Consider the following 17,515-nt stretch of genomic DNA (forward strand, 5'->3'; position numbering starts at 1 on the left):
AGACCAGAAGATTCCAATAGGGGATGTTTAAATGCCAACAGTGATCCTGGGAGACCCAGCCTAGCCCTTACCCCCGTGGCTCATGAAGCCTTACACCAGAAATCTTCCCAGAAGCAAGGTTTGCTTCAACAACAGACTCAGCAGGTGCCGAATGACCGTAGAATGTGTGTTTGGCAGATGAAAGGGTCGCGGCATTGTCTTTTTGGCAGTTTAGACCTCAATGAGGAAAACATTCCCATGGTCATAGCAGCCTACTCCGCTCTGCATAATATTTGTGAAGCCAAAGGAGAAAAGTTTCCCCACGAATGGAGCATTGAGGTGGCTCACCTGGCAGTTGATTTTGAGCAGCCAGACACCATGGCTATTAGAGAGACTCAATGGGGGGCTATTCAAATCAGGGAGGCTTTGAAGCAGCATTTGGACAGTGAGCCCCAGTAATGCATCTTTCTGTAAAGCGTTCAGCCAGACATTGTTTACTTGCCACCTTGAATGACCCTTGTAATGATTGCTGCCTGAATTTCAACTGTAGTCTGCAAATGTGCTGCAACCACTGCGTGTAGGACACAAATAAAGAATCACCGTCTTGTAAGACTAAGTTTTTATTAAACAGCAATACACAGATTTACATTTCTTACAGGAGACATGACCCTGAGCAGCACTCTCTGAAATGAGGCTCTCACAGCTGTGTGTAAGTCCAGCTGTCATTATGGAACATGTCCCTAGGGGTGGAGTGCAAGGGCCAGAGACATGAGAAGAATGTGGGAGGGGGGAGTTTGTGGACGGCATGGAATGCAGTTCTGTATGGGCTGCTGGGGGACTCTAGCACAGATATGTTTCAACTGTAGCATAATCAGGGACCTAAGCATCTGTTTGCTCCTCTGTGAGCTTTATCATCTGCTCCTTTGACCCTCTATTATCCGTTCCTGCCCTGTTTCCTTTCCTGGGTATCCATTTCTAGTTTCTCATTTATTGTCTCTCTCTACACTCTGTGCTCGCTATCTGCAAGATCTGATGATTGCAGCACATCTCAAAACTTGTCCTCCTTACTCCTTGTTCGCCTGCTTGTCTGATGGAGGCGCTACACTGGTGTGTAGGAGCTGGTCCTAAAGGGCACCTCTGCAGAAGCAAAAGAAACAATACACAAAAGTCAGTATTGTGTGTGCTCTCACAATCTTGAATCATAAAAGTTACATACACTTCTTTCTCGCTTTCCCTTGGCAAGCGCACAACACGGCCGGCGCACTAAACATAATAAGTTTGGCCCAGAGGGAGGTGATGCAGAATGAGACAAAGGGTCTGGGTGGTTTCAGAAGGGGACCAGTACAAGCATCTAGGGACACTATTCTGAATACTGGCACCGTTTTCCCCAGATGTGGGTTATTTAAGCTGATATCTCAGTACTGAGGGTAACCAAGGATGCAAGCGGCATCTCCTGCATGTGTGCGGCTTCAGACTGAGTCCGCACGCTGCTCGCCTGTGTGCTGCTTTGGTTCCTGCAGAAGTCATTGCTGACTGGCCCGGCAAAGTTTCCTACAATGGAGGGAAGAAACAAAGCAGCTCTGCCAAGGAACATTTGGCAGAGGGTTGCAGAGTACCTTCGGTAAAGTTTCCTAGAGATCTCTATGGGGGATTCCCAGGTGATCCCGGTGTGCATCAAACTTTTTTTGCAGGGTCCCAACTGTGTAGCTACATAGGGGAATGAGAAGCAGATGAAAACAGTATCTAGTGTTGTTAGTTTCTATCCCTTCTCCCATGTGCACCATGTAACAAAATAAAGGACACTTCTACCTCATGTAACCGTGCAGTATCAAAGCAAAACGAGTACTTACCGAAGCTCCCCTTTCCCGCTTCAGGCACGCCTGAGCACAGGGACTGGCTAGACCCCTCTGGAGTCAAAAAGAGGTCCTGGCTTGCCACACCACCGGATGTCCCTGCTTCCTGTCCCACATCCTCCTCCAACTCTACCTCCTCGTCCACCACTTCATCCTTGGGGTTGACTCCGCTGGCTGCTGCCTCCAGTCCCCCTGAAGTATCCACAGGGCTCTGGGTGGTGGAGGTGGGGTCGCTGCCGAGGATGGTGTGCAGCTCCTTGTAGAAGCGGCATGCATTTGGTGCCACACCAAAGCGACTGTTGGCCTCCCTTGCCTTCTGGTAGGCCTGCCTCAGCTCCTTGATCTTAGCACAACACTGCTGCGTGTCCCTTTTGTGCCCCTTCTCCTCTATGCCATGAGCAATCTGCTCGTAGGGGTCAAAGTTCCTCTGGCTGGATCGGAGCTGCGACTGCACAGCCTTCTCTCCTCACAGACTCAACAACTCCGGCGTACTCCAGACAGGAGCGTGTTTGCTGTGGAGAGTCGGCATTGACAGCTGGAAAGATGTTATGTGAACTGTCCACACCGAGCAAACAGAAAGCAGAATTTCAAAACTTCCTGGGGCTTTAAAGGTGGAGGGGTACATGCCTGTGTACCTGGCTGCAGGGCAGTGGAATTCAAATTACTGACCAGAGTGCTCATGATGGGCATTGTGGGATACCTCCTGGAGGCCACTTAGGGTGTCATAAGCAAGCACAGTGTCTACACTGACACTGCGTCGCTCTCACTTGGTCACAAAAAGCTCTACGCCACTCGTTGAGATGGTTTTATTTCGTTGGTGGAGCAGGAGAGTTAAATCAGCGGGAGGCACATTGCAGTGTGTACACCTCCACTGTTTGGTCGACAAAACCCAACTGTGTAGTGTAGAAAAGACCTTTAGACTACTCAATGATCTGTATTGTGGGACAAACAGCAGCAGGTACAATAAGTCCCTGTAGAATGAAATCTGTTTAGTCACACAGCACCAACCCTGACATCCAGTGAACCCCACTAGGAGTGAGAAAAGAATTCAGTCCTTAACCTCTCTGCTATCATTGCCAGTTGTGCTGGTGCAAGAAACTGAGACAATGATTCATGAGGTATTGGGCAGAGCCAACAAATCATTTCACAAGAGCCACTAAACATCACTTGTGCAGTAATGACTTAGTTACTACCAACCCAACCTGAATTCACCTCTAGGGGTGAAAGGCTGTTCATACCATTACCAATTTCTTTCCTGCCTTCCAAAATTATTTTTCTACCTCATTTTTGCTAGTTTTGCTAGAAATTGGTAACTACATGTAAGAGAATATAGTAAAAGCTAACAATATATTATGCAATAGAGCTTGATCCTCCCAGTCTGAAACGTGTGAGAAGATACACAATAAGCGGGGACTTTGAACTGCAAGTCAAGGTTTAACTTCTAGTTTAAAGATTAGGGGACATTAGCTTTGGAAGAGTTCAAGAATCACATCTCCGCTTTTCTCTCAGTACCCAGGAGAACTCGGTGCCAGAGAACACAATGAAAGGAGTCTCAAGGAGGAAGAAAATTTACCTTAGAAATTGGGCAACTCTTGCAGTGAAAGCCCCAGCTCCAGGTTGCAGCACATTGCCTGCATGCAAAGACATTAATTCCAACTGATTAGCTGCATTTCCTTTACCCTGGCTATTTAACACTCTGTAGACGCTTGAGCATATTAAGATCACCAGAGTCAGTGTTTTAGAAGAACTCTTAAATCAGAGCCAATACCCCTGACAGAAGAGGAAACAGCCCCCCAGCAGAGGACGCACTGGAGATTAAGCTAACACTATTCTAGTGTAGTGTTAACAGCCTACTGATTTCAGAGCTCTGCATAGATGGCATCCATTGGTCACAAAGGGCACTCTTGTTTTCAGAGAGAGGCCCAAGACTGGAAGTTTAAGTTCAGGATGAAGAGGACTCACTTACCAACACATATATCTCCCACTTTCTCAGGACTCAGATTGACATCCATAAGGACAGCTGTCATAACAGCAGAGAGCAGCTCGTCAGGAGTAGTATCCTGAAAGGAAAGATGGCACATCCTGTGAAGTATGTAGTGTTGTTGTAGCCATGTGGGTCCCAGGATATTAGGAAGACATGGTGGGTGAGGTAATATCTTTTATTGGACGAACTTCTGTTAGTCAAAGAGAGAAACTTTCAAGCAAAGAGAGGTGTGCTGTCGGGTGTGGGGGAGGTTATTTCTGTATTGAGGCATGTACTTCAGCAACAGCCGCCCATCCATTAAACTCCCTCTGGAACATTTCCAGACTAGCATCAACTTCCTGAACACCACAATCAGCTTCAACACTGGAACCTTACAGACAACTATATACAAGAAACCCACAGATCATCACACCTAACTTCATAAATCCAGTAACCACTCCAAATGCACCAAGAAATCTGTTATCTACAGCCAGGCACTCAGATCCCACAAAATATGTTCTATGGGGAAACTCTGTGATATACACCTTAACACACTCAAAACCACCTTCACCAAACAAGGACATTCCACCAGAGAAGTAGATCACATCACGGAACGGGAACCCAAATATCCAGAGAGAACCTGCTTCAGTACAGAAATAAAACCCCTTCCAACTGCACTATTCTAATTGTCATCTACCACCCCACACTGGAACCCACAGAGGGTATCATCAAGCAATTACAATCCATACTCAATGACAACTCCATCCTGAAAGAAATCTTTCCTGAACCTCATCTTCTGGCCTTCAAACAACCCACCAAACCTCTCCAAAACTCATCATCAGAAGCAAGCTCCCCATGGACCAGGATACACCAACTCAAAGTGGCACCAGATCCTTCCAGAACAACAGATGCAAAACCTGCAGACATATCTCCACTGCTACAATGATCAACACCCCCCCCAACACACCTTTCAAGATCCATGGGTCATACACATGCCTATCACAACATGCGGTGTATCTCATCCCATGCAATAAAAGCCCCAATAACTACTATGTGGGTAAAACCAGCCAATCATTATGCTCTCAAATGAATTCACACAGGAAAATGATAAAAGAGAAAAACGCCACATCACATGTGGCTGAACACTTTTCACAAAGCAATCACTCTATTTCTGACCTATCAGTTCTCATCCTCAAAGGAAATCAGCACAACACTTTAAAAGATGAGCCTGCGAGCTTAAATTAATAACTTTGCTAGACACTAAAGACCACGGACTGAATAGACATATTGGATTTATGGCTTATTACAACACTCTATAACCCACTAACAACCCCTCCCAGCTGCCTTTGACCCCCAACCCCTCATTTCTTTCCTCCCTATGACCAGAGGGGTGTTAACAGGCCACTTCACCTTGAATGGTCCCTTGAAATACATGTCAACTACTTATGCTAAACAATCTCTTCCACCTTGTATTTATCTGTGACATTCCGAGTACCTTTCCCAGACCTGATTCCTGAAGAAGAGCTCTATGTAAGCTTGGATCGCTCACCAACAGAAGTCAGTCCAATAAAACTTGCTATGAAGAGCATTTGAGAGTGAATGCTGCTTTAAGGGGAAATTAGAAACAATGCTTTCCCACTGACTTGCCCACCTACTATTTTAATGGCCAACTGATTTATGTTAGTACAGGGCTTGAAAAATTTGCCCAACATCTACTAATCCTACCAGCCAACATACCACACGCTCTGCAATTTAGAGCAACAGTTGTATATTGTTCATGTTACATTGTGGATTTTTCAAGCCCTGTGACAACATGCTGCCTTCCTTCCTGCTTTGGTAAGTACAAGAAATGGTGCTGTTATAAATCTTTCCAATTCAAAAGCAGCTCCAATTTGTTAGCCATGACAGTGCAAAACAGCCCAGCATTTACGCTGATTTCTTGCAAGCTAGATTCTATGGTCTCTGGGTTTACTTTAGCAAAAGAAAGAGAGGTCACTGGGAAGATATATGGCCAGATCCCACAAGCTGATATACTTGAGCTGAAGGAGCCTGGTGCTTCGCAGGATTGATGCTATACTAAATAGACCCAGAAACAGCCTTTGTTGTTTACAATTAACTGCCCGAAAGCTTCATTCATGCAGAAATAAGGTTGCCTGGTGGTGCCTTGTGCCCCTCCAGAACCTCAAATTCAACTACACTCAAACCTCTGACAATCAGGAAATGTAGAGTTAAGGGAAATGCCACCCCACAATGCAATCTTGACCTATCCCATTAAGCTGGTAAGAGCCATTGGGAATGGTTCGGTAAGGGTGGTGCCATAAGTAAATGTACAGGACAACTAAGAAAACATGCCATTGTGTGTCTTGTATTCCTGTAGCATTTACCTGCACGCACGTCAGCTGTGTTAAGTGTAGCTGTACTGAATTGTAGAGGGATGTTGGAGCAGACTGGAAGAGTTGATATAAGAAGTGCACATGTACCTTGAGGGATCAAGTACCCATCATTTCAGTACAGACAAGTCTCATCTTACGCTGGGGTTACGTTCGGCTGTCAGCGCGTAAAGCGAAAATTGCGTATAGTCAAAATTACATTGAGTGTAATGGCAGGCGGAATCGCCCGCACTACAGTTACAGTATTTAAATGGTTATTTTTCTCTTTTGTTTGTTTTTGCCGACTGCGTAAAGCTGAATTCGCGCATGTTAAATGCGCTTAAGATGAGACTCGCCTGTACTGGGTTCCGTACGACATGTCAGCAACAGTGCACAGGGGTTTTGTTGTCATGGGGACCATCTGCAGTCTGCTGGCATACATGACTTTGGTCTCTGGAGCTAAGAGACGTGTAAGTAAAGACAGTGTCTCAGAAGGGATCCTCAGGACAAGGGTCATGGGATGGTAACATCTGGCAAGTCTGGGCTGATTTGTGTGGAGTAGGTTTGGCGTTTTGACTGTGACGGGTTGGATCACAGAAACCCCCTTGGGAGCTGCCACCCGATGTGCAAAGACTACCCCTGCTCCTGTTTTCCCTGCCAGCTCAGGACTCCAGCACCCTGTCTTGCTGAGCCAGACACTCCCGTCTGGCTCCAGACACAGACCCAGGGTCTGAATCACTTGTCCCAAAGCTGCAAGTTTACCTGAAAACAGCTCACAGTAGTGTGCTTGTCTTTAGCACTCAGATGCCCAACTCCCAATGGGGTCTAAACCCAGATAAATCCGTTTTACCCTGTATAAAGCTTATGCAGGGCAAACTCATAAATTGTTCGCCCTCTATAACACTGATAGAGAGATATGCACAGTTGTTTGCTCCCCCAGGTATTAATACATACTCTGAGTGAATTACTAAATAGAAAGTGATTTTATTAAATACAGACAGTAGGATTTAAGTGGTTCAAAGTAGTAACAGACAGAACAAAGTAAGTCACCAAGCAAAATAAAATAAAATGCGCAAATCTATGCCTAATCAAACTGAATACAGATAATCTCACCCTCAGAGATGCTTCAGTAAGTTTTTTCTCAGACTGGACACCTTCCAGGCCTGGGCACAATTCTTTCCCCTGGTACAGCTCTTGTTGCAGCTCAGGTGGTAGCTAGGGGATTCTTCATGATGGCTCCTCTCCCTCTCTGTTCTCTTCCCCCCTTTATATATCTTTTGCATAAGGCGGGAACCCTTTGTCCCTCTGGGTTTCCACCCCCCCTCACTGGAAAAGCACCAGGTTAAAGATGGATTCCAGTTCAGGTGACATGATCACATGTCACTGCAAGACTTCATTACTCACTTGCCAGCACACACATATACAGGAAGACTCACAGGTAAATACAAAAACAACAAGGAGTCTGGTGGCACCTTAAAGACTAACAGATTTATTTGGGCATAAGCTTTCGTGAGTAAAAACCTCACTTCTTCAATACAGCCATCTGCAGACAATGGGAGTCATCAAGATTCCAAACCATCATTAATGGTCCACACTTTACACAATTACAATAGGCCCTCAGAGTTACATTTTATATTTCTAGTTTTAGATACAAGAGTGGTACATTTATACAAATCAGATGATCATACTCGGTAGATTATAAGCTTTGTAATGATACCTTACAAGAGACCTTTTGCATGAAGCATATCCCAGTTACGTTACATTCACTTACTACCGTATTTTCTCTAAAACTATCCCAGTTACATTATATTGACTTATTATCAAGTTTTTATAAAACCATATAGACTGCACAACGTCACAGGTAACATCTGGCAAGTCTGGGCTGATTTGTGTGGAGTAGGTTTGGCGTTTTGAATGTAGGCCAAGCAAAGGGAGCTCTTGATCACTACACCTAACCTAAACTGGAGTTTTCCTTAGGAAAGAGAAGGGGATAGACTTTGCTAGAGCGCTACTGTAATCCACATGTCCACCCGCTCCCTAGACTTCACAGAGCTCAAGCCGCAACATCAAAGCTCTGTCTTCACAGCTACGTTTAGTTAGAGCATTAGCACAAACCCCACTCACCCAAGTCTGCCAATCCAGGCTGGGAGACTCACTGCCACAGGCTGTGTAGACATACCTGTAGTCAGAAAGACCCAGAGACATCTAGAGAAGGAGGTATGATAGTTCTAAGCACGCTCAGTAGCTGTCAGAGGGTTTCCACTAACAGCAAGTAGTCTAGCAGGTTCCACATATCCACTATCTGAGAGCTAAGCCAGTCAGAGCTGGGTGTGAATGGTTATAAATGGGGGAGCTTGAGACAGCCCCATGGATTCAGTAGTTGAACAACAGAGGACTAAGGCATGCCCACCATGAAAACCCATCCCGGAACCTGTGTGACTTTGAATCCAGGCTGTGGACTTCTTGTTGGATGCTGGTGATGGAACTTTTGGCTCAGGGACTGGAATTGCTGCTGGCTGTGAGCATCTTTGGTCTGCTTTCGCTGAAGAGACTGGAGTGGAACTGGGGCTGCTATTCTAAGAACATAAGAATGGCCATACTGGGTCAGACCAAAGGTCCATCTAGCCCAGTATCCTATCTGCTGACAGTGACCAATGCCAGGTATCCCAGAGGGAGTGAACCTAACAGGTAATGATCAAGTGATCTCTCTCCTGCCATCCAGCTCCACCCTCTGACAGACAAAGGCTAGGGACACCATTCCTTACCCATCCTGGCTAATAGCCATTAATGGACTTAACCTCCATGAATTTATCCAGTTCTCTTTAAAACCCTGTTATAGTCCTAGCCTTCGCAACCTCCTCAGGCCAGGAGTTCCACAGGTTGACTGTGCACTGTGTGAAAAAGAACTTCCTTTTATTTGTTTTAAACCTGCTGCCCTTTAATTTCATTTGGTGGCCCCTAGTTCTTATATTATGGGAACAAGTAAATAACTTTTCCTTATTCACCTTCTCCACACCACTCATGATTTTATATACCTCTATCATATCCCCCTTTGGTCTCCTCTTTTCCAAGCTGAAAAATCCTAGCCTCTTTAATCTCTCCTCATATGGGACCCGTTCCAAACCCCTAATCATTTTAGTTGCCCTTCTCTGAACCTTTTCTAATGCCAGTGTATCTTTTTTGAGATGAGGGGACCACATCTGTACGCAGTATTCAAGATGTGGGTGTACCATCAATTTATATAAGGGCAATAAGATATTCTCCATCCCTTTTTTAATGATTCCCAACATCCTGTTTGCTTTTTTGACTGCTGCTGCACACTGCGTGGATATCTTCAGAGAATTATCCACAATGACTCCAAGATCTCTTTCCTGATTAGTTGTAGCTAAATTAGCCCCCACAATATTGTATGCATAGTTAGGGTTATTTTTTCCAATGTGCATTACTTTACATTTATTTTACTTACATTAAATTTCATTTGCCATTTTGTTGCCCAATCACTTATTTTTGTGAGATCTTTGCTTCACAGTCTGCTTTGGTCTTAACTATCTTGAACAGTTTAGTATCCCATCTGCAAACTTTGCCACCTCACTGTTTACCCCTTTCTCCAGATCATTTGTGAGTAAGTTGAATAAGATTGGTCCTAGGACTGACTTTTAGGGAACACCACTAGTTACCCCTCTCAATTCTGAACATTTACCATTTATTCCTACCCTTTGTTCCCTATCTTTTAACCAGTTCTCAATCCATGAAAGGATCTTCCCTTTTATCCCATGACAACTTAATTTACGTAAGAGCCTTTGGTGAGGGACCTTGTCAAAGGCTTTCTGGAAATCTAAGTACACTATGTCCACTGGATCCCCCTTGTCCACGTTTGTTGACCCCTTCAAAAGAACTCTAATAGATTAGTAAGACATGATTTCCCTTTACAGAAACCATGTTGACTTTTGCCCAACTATTTATGTTCTTCTATGTGTCTGACAATTTTATTGTTTACTACTGTTTCAACTAATTTGCCCGGTAATGATGTTAGACGTACTGGTCTGTAATTGCCGGGATCACCTCTGGAGGCCTTTTTAAATATTGGCGTTACATTAGCTATCGGCCAGTCATTGGGTACAGAAGCCGATTTGAAGGACAGGTTACAAACCATAGCTAATAGTTCCGCAATTTCACATTTGAGTTCTTTCAGAACTCTTGGGTGAATGCCATCTGGTCCCAGTGACTTGTTAATGTTAAGTTTATCAATTAATTCCAAAACCACCTCTAGTGACACTTCAGTATGTGACAATTCCTCAGATTTGACACCTACAAAGGATGGCTCAGGTTTGGGAATCTCCCTAACATCCTTAGCCATGAAGACTGAAGCAAAGAATTCATTTAGTTTCTCCGCAAATGACTTTATCGTCTGCAAGTGTTCCTTTTGTATCTCGATCCTCCAGGGGCCCCACTAATTGTTTAGCAGGGTTCCTGCTTCTGATGTACTTACACATTTTGTTATTACCTTTTGAGTTTTTGGCTAGCTGTTCTTCAAACTCCTTTTTGGCTTTTTTTATTACATTTTTACACTTAATTTGGCAGTGTTTATGCTCCTTTCTATTTACCTCACTAGGATTTGACTTCCACTTTTTAAAAGTTGCCTTTTTTATCTCTCACTGCTTCTTTTACATGGTTGTTAACTAAAAAAGAGCCACCGTGGTTTCTTTTACTGTGTTTTTTAATTTGGGGTATACATTTAAGTTGGGCCTCTATTATAGTGTCTTTGAAAAGTGTCCATGCAGCTTGCAGGGATTTCACTCTAGTCACTGTATTTTTTAATTTCTGTTTAACTAACCTCATTTTTGCATAGTTCCCCTTTCTGAAATTAAATGCCACAGTGTTAGGCTGTTGAGGTGTTCTTCCCACCATAGAAATGTTAAATGTTATTATATTATGGTCACTGTTTCCAAGCGGTCCTGTTACAGTTACCTCTTGGACCAGATCCTGCGCTCCACTCAGGACTAAATCAAGAATTGCCTCTTCCCTTGTGGGTTCGTTGACCAGCTTTCTGCTCCGTATACCATTGCTGGCGGAACAGTGGAGTTAAACAGTTCTTTCCTTTTCTTCATGGGCAGTTCATCATCCGTTAGAGACATCTTTATTTTGTTGAAACTTGCCCACCCCGCCTTTCTCCTCCTACTGCATTCCCCTTCCAATGAGTTGTCTCTGTTCAGCTGCTGACCCAGGAAAATATATTTGTTGACCTCCTCTATTACTTTCCTATTTACAGTGATGATTCCTGCTGTGCAATGCTCATTCCGCATCCACTTTGTCTTTGAAGTGTTCACTTCCAATTTGAGATCATGAGAGTGTATGCAGTTGCTGCAGTTTGTTCTCCAGCTCTACTGTGTCCTTTGTCAATGTTACACAGTCATCAGTGAAGAGGTGGTGTGATAACTGTTCTCCGTCAATTCTGATTCCTTCTTCCCAGTTCAATTTCTTGAACAGAGACTATAGTACAGCTGCAAACAGCTTCAGTGAGATTGTCCTATACCAGGGCCTCCCGTTCTCCCCATGCCAGTGTGTGTGCCTCCCCATTCCTCCTATGCCATTGGGTGTGTGTTCCCCCCCATTCCCACGTTCCCCCTGCCAAAGGATCTGTGGGTCCCCCTTCCCTCATATCACAGTCCCCCCATCCTACTCCCCCATACCAGGAGCAATACATGTACTGTCATTCCTTCCCCCCCCGACGCACATTATTATTTGTCTAGGAGATTGACATTCTGAATGTAAATCTATTAAACTCCTTTGGGAAGATGAATAGAGATGAGATGGGGTACTGTTATGCTATCAGTTATTTACTCTATAGATAGAACTTCTGGTTTTGAGGGTTTATAAATTTTATTTGTCAGAGGATAGGAGGGGAGAGCAGTATTTGTGTTTTATGTAAATGTCCAAAATGCAGGGGTTTTCAGGGGTTTTTGTATGTACCATTACAATAGCATATACTCTAATGAGTAGTCTTTTAATGTTCCCTAGGGTGCTTTAACATAGTACTGTGTTTCAAACAATACTACATTAAAGTGCACTAGGGAACCTTTAGTGCCCACCAAGTGAGTCTACAAGGATTAATTCATCTGCAACACATTAGCGAGCTTTAGAAATCACCCCCCATCCCATAGTGCGCATTACTGCTCCACATAGACAAGCCCTTAGAAACAAACAGCCATTTCTGGTGTTCTTCCAGTGTTTATTGGATAGGGTTTTGACCACTGATGCCCAGAATATTCTCTAAAATTTTGGAATTGATCGGATGCAGTGTTCAAACGTTATCACATTACTAATGTAAGCAATGTTGTTGTAGCCGTGTCAGTTCCAGGATGTTAGAGACAAGGTGGATGATGCAATATCTTTTATTGGACCAAGGTCTGCTGGTGAGAAAGACAAGCTTTCCAGCTTACACAGAGCTCTTCTTCACATTATTCAGGCAAACAGCTGCAAGTTGAGTGCAAGGCCTTTGCAACCTGGCCAACTAGTTTTATTTAGTGAGTACATCAATCTGCTTTCCACACACTGTTTAAAAGGAAACAGAGCTGCTTTTCAGGTCACAAATCTACAGCAGGCAAGAGACCTCCTGCAGTCAGGGATAGGCAGGCTGGGGCTTCAGAGCAGAAGTTTGTGCACAACACATTGGGGATGTATCAGTTTAGATCCACTAGTGCAATGCCTTAGACTATGTCTACACTACAGTTTATGTTGGCATAATTTATGTAGCTCAGGGTTATGAATCAGAGGCGGATTAAGATTTATTGGGGGTCTGGGCAAAAAGAACATTTGGGCCCCACACATCCTGCAGGCCCAGAACCAGGGAAGCCAGGGCCCCCCCACTTTCAAAAGTTGAAGGGTCATGCCCGCCCATTTTTTAACATCGGCATAGTAGCCTTGGGCAAGCGCAGAGCAGTGGTGGCATGGGCATAGTTTGGGGAACAGTGGGAGGACGTTGCCCAAGCTTGCAATTTGGGAAGGCCAGAGATGACAGGAGGAGCAATGCTGCAAGGGACAGCGGCCTCGGGCACAAAGCCCAGTTGGCAGCAGAGGCAACTTGTCACTGGGAGCAGGAGGGACCCAGCAGCGGGACCCTGCAGGGAAAACCTGGCAGCGGGAGCCGGGGCACAGGCACTGAGTGAGCCCAGGTGGAGTGCAGTGGCCACTGAAGCCACATCAGTAACAGCAGGAACTGTGCCAGAGGAGGCCTCCCTGCCTGGCTCCTGGCTGCCTATCACCTTCCCAGGGCTCCCTGCCACCTCCCAGGACAGGACAGGGCTTCCTCTCCCAGCAGAGCCTGTCTGCAGGCCCCAAGGAGGGGTCAGGAGGCCAGACCAAAACCCCCACCCGTGGGTCCCACGGTCAGCGGTGTGCCTTTGGAGGCAGGGACACGGTCTGAGGGCTGCTCTCAGGCACCTCAGTCCCTGCCCAGGGCAGGTGGAGGGTCCCGGGCTTCCCACAGCAGCCTGGGCTCCCTGACCCCTGGTCTACACTGGGGCAGCGGGGGGGGGGGGGGGGGGGGGGCTTAATCGATCTAAGTTACACAACTTCAGCTATGCAAATAATGTAGCTGAAGTTGATGTACTTAGATCAACTTACTGTGGTGTCTTCACCGCGGTGAGTCGACTGCTGCCACTCCCCCGTTGACTCTGCCTGCGCCTCTCGCAGCGCTGGAGTACAGGAGTCGAGGGGAGAGCGCTTAGGGGTCAATTCATCATGTCTAGGCTAGACGCGATAAATAGATTCCTGCTGGATCGATCACAACCCACCAATCGGGCAGGTAGTGAAGACCTACCCTGGGAGGCTCTTACCACAGCCCATTCTCTGCCGTTTGCAGAGGTGGTTTTATTATGCTGACAGGAGAGCTCTCCCGTCGGCATAGAGCGTCTTCACCAGACACGCTGCAGTGGCGCTGCTGCATCGGTACAGCTGCACCGCCGCACATGCAGACATGCCCTCAATTAGACACTGCACTAGGGCAGAAAGCAACTCGCACCAATACAATCCGTTGCACACTTGTAATATCCATGCAGCAGGTCTACACTAGCGATTTCCCCTCATGTAGCCACCCTGGCGCAGAGAGGAGAGAGCTGAGAACACAGGGGAAGGGGACAGAGCCCTGCCACAAATAAAATATAGGGGTGCAGAGAAAAGTGCAGAGCCCCCTTTAAAGTGGGGGAGGTGATGGGACACAGTGTAAGAGCAGTGAGGGAAAACCCTTTACCGTGGGGGGTCCCCGCCCCTCAGCCCCAACCCCTGCTCCCCTGAATTTCCCTAGTCCTCAGACCCCCAGCGCACCCCCCTCAGGGCCCCCCCCCAGGTCCCCAGCGCACCCCCCTCAGGGCCTCCCCCAGGTCCCCAGCGCACCCCCCTCAGGGCCCCCCCCAGGTCCCCAGCGCTCCTCCCCTCAGGGCCCCCCCGCAGGTCCCCAGCGCTCCTCCCCTCAGGGCCCCCCCCAGGTCCCCAGCGCTCCTCCCCTCAGGGCCCCCCCCCCAGGTCCCCAGCGCACCCCCCTCAGGGCCCCCCCCCAGGTCCCCAGCGCACCCCCCTCAGGGCCTCCCCCAGGTCCCCAGCGCACCCCCCCTCAGGGCTCCCCCCAGGTCCCCAGCGTATCCCCCTCAGGGCCCCCCCCAGGTCCCCAGCGCTCCTCCCCTCAGGGCCCCCCCCCAGGTCCCCAGCGCACCCCCCTCAGGGCTCCCCATAACTCCTCCCCCAGGTCCCCAGCGCACCCCCCTCAGGGCCCCCCCAGGTCCCCAGCGCTCCTCCCCTCAGGGCCCCCCCAGGTCCCCAGCTCACCCTCCTCAGGTCCCTAGCCCCTCCTCCCCTCAGCCCCCCCCCCGAGCCATTGCGCCTCTAGAGGCTGGGCCCCCAGCCTCCCCCCGGGGTTACCGGGCCAGGGTTACCTTGAAGCCGCCCCGCTTGGCTTTGGCGATGGGGGTCCGCAGCCCGTGCACCACCACCACGTCGTCCGGCTCCCCGTCACGGCCGGGCCCCGCCGCTACGCCCCCGCACTGAGCCGCCCGCAGCGCCGGCCCCCCGACGGGCCTGGCCGCCAGGTGCCCCAGCACCACCGTCACCCGCTGCATCGCGCGCCCCGGCCAACAGCCTCCCTCCTGCCGCGGCCGCGCGGCACCCTGGGATAGAGCCAGCCCGCCCCGCCCCCGTGCGGCTGGGGGCAAGAGCAAGCGGCTGAGGAGCCGCCCCCTGATTTGCATAACATGGCACCCAGTGACAATTCCCTACCTTCAAGGGCTGGGCTCGTGGGAGACTACAGGCCCCAGGCTGCAACGCGCCACCGTGAGCGGACAGAGTGGTGGCGCGTTGCATTCTGGGGCCTGTAGTCTTCCATCCTCCCAGTTGCGACTACTCTGTCCAACCGGTTCAGTGCCCCTCAATGGACCCTGACCTATTGCTGACACTGTCCTGCCGGCCTTGTGCATGGGACATTGTAGCTAGTGCTACTACCTAGAGGGGAGCCATATCCTAAGCCCAGTTAGATAGAATCCCCTCCCAGGTCAATTTTGGACCTATTCCTTCCTCCCAGCTCAACCAAGATCAGAGACAGCCCCACTACTGTCAAACCCATCCTCCCCCACGAATGTCACAGCTCCCAGGTTTGCTAGAGCAGGCTGTCACGGAAAAGCATCTATCGTCCCATTAGGGAAATGTCTGATAGAATTTAACAAGCATGAGATAAGTAGAGTCCTATGGAAATTTGAAATGACTCTAACCACCTGTAGAATTTAAACAGAGAACAAGATCCTGCCTCTACAGTTTATGTTTTTGTTTGTTTTAGTTTGGGTTTTTTTTTTTATTGAGTTTGTTTGTTTGAACATCCTATAATAGCGTCTAAGGGGGCTCAATTCTCATTTAAAGTCTATATGATAGTTATAAAAATATAAATATTTTCATTTTCTATTAAATCCTATAAGGATTTTCCCACAAGAGAATAACAGAGAAAATAACCGGGTTGTATGTATGTCCACACTCCTCCATAGATATTTCCTTGAAACACTTGCTTAGAAGAAATCTCATCCTGCATGTCAGGGAAACAAACACAAAGAATGGTGGTAAGCATCTTGGACCTTGAGTCTGGTAAGGACTTTTTGCTGGAGAAGAATTGAACGGTGCCTCCAGTCAAGCAATGTCACATCTAAACCATTATGACTACTGCCCCATGGGTGGTGCCCGCTAAGAAGGTATTCTTCTTCTTCTTAATACTATTTATTATTATTTTCACTGTTATTCTCTGATGGTTCAGTTGTAACATTCCTTAACTGAAGGCACTGTTCAGTACAAGAGGCACATTTCCAGGAGAAGGCCTGAGACTGGGAAGCTGCTGGTGTCACCCTGCATGTAATTCATGAGTGGCTGGCCATAGCATCCATCTAATTCAGCTGGGAGTGATTTACATGCTGGAGGCTGTGTGTGAGCAGAACCAGGTGTGGTTGCTCTCACAGCAAAGCAGTTTAAAAGGCAGGGGTGCCATTTAGAGGGGATGGGAGGATTCACATCCCCAAGTTTTGTACCAGATGTCTGCTCACAGCTCACTCCCTAGCCTCAGATGAGCTCTTAACTCCAACACAGCTTGAATGTGACATGTTATGAGTTCTGTGCTGCTCCCAGCTTCCACCCTTGGGGCAGAGAGTTTGTTTATAAACAGAGGCAGGGTGATTAAGATGACAAAAGGCTTGTCATTACATTAAATTAAATTAAGGATCATTAGATGATCCTGAAAGCATTGCCAGACACTCTAGTTAAAAATAGGAAACAAAGGGTAGGAATAAATGGTCAGTTTTCAGAATGGAGAAAGGTAAATAGTGGTGTCCCCCAGGGGTCTGTACTGGTACCAGTGCTATTCAATTTATTCATAAATGAACTGGGAAAAGGGGTAAACAGTGGGATGGCAAAATTGCAGATGATATAAAATTACTCAAGATAGGTAAGTCCAAACCTTACTGCAAAGAGTTACAAAGAGATCTCACAAAACTGGGTGACTGGACAAGAAAAAGGCAGATGAAAATAATATTGATAAATGCAAAGTAATGCACATGGCAAAATATAATCCCAACTATACATACAAAATGATGGGGTCTAAATTAGCTGTTAACCATCACAAAAGGGATCTTGGAGTTATTGTGGATAGTGCTCTGAAAATAACTTTGTAATGTGCAGTGGCAATCCAAAAAGCTAACAGAGTACTGGGAATCATTAAGAAAGGGATCGATAATAAGACACAAAATATCATACTCGTCTATATAAATCCATGGTATGCCCACATATTGAATGCTGCATGCAGATCTCATCACCCCATCTCAAAAAACATA

The 17,515-nt window shown here is 47.1% G+C and overlaps 1 protein-coding gene and 1 long non-coding RNA gene across 3 annotated transcripts in view; one reads left to right on the forward strand and one right to left on the reverse strand.

The window, feature by feature from the left end:
• Positions 1-15,331, reverse strand: part of ACAA1 (acetyl-CoA acyltransferase 1) — a 33,102-nt gene extending 17,771 nt beyond the window's left edge. Inside the window, exons 1-3 of one of the 2 annotated variants that reach the window (XM_005297136.4) lie at positions 15,092-15,331; positions 3,799-3,892; positions 3,406-3,463 (exon numbers count right to left, since the gene is read on the reverse strand). In XM_005297136.4, the coding sequence (XP_005297193.2) occupies positions 3,406-3,463; positions 3,799-3,892; positions 15,092-15,274 (335 nt within the window). In that variant the 5' untranslated portion in view covers positions 15,275-15,331. The remainder of the gene's footprint in view (positions 1-3,405; positions 3,464-3,798; positions 3,893-15,091) is intronic. The other variant, XM_005297135.4, reaches the window with a different exon arrangement.
• LOC135981906 (uncharacterized) lies at positions 6,443-8,568 on the forward strand. Its single transcript, XR_010599085.1, has 2 exons — positions 6,443-6,687; positions 8,026-8,568. It is a non-coding gene; the product is annotated as an uncharacterized LOC135981906 (long non-coding RNA).
• Positions 15,332-17,515: the final 2,184 nt, after the last annotated feature.

Source organism: Chrysemys picta, chromosome 2 (genome assembly GCF_011386835.1).
Source record: "Chrysemys picta bellii isolate R12L10 chromosome 2, ASM1138683v2, whole genome shotgun sequence".
Taxonomy (NCBI): Eukaryota; Metazoa; Chordata; order Testudines; family Emydidae; genus Chrysemys; species Chrysemys picta.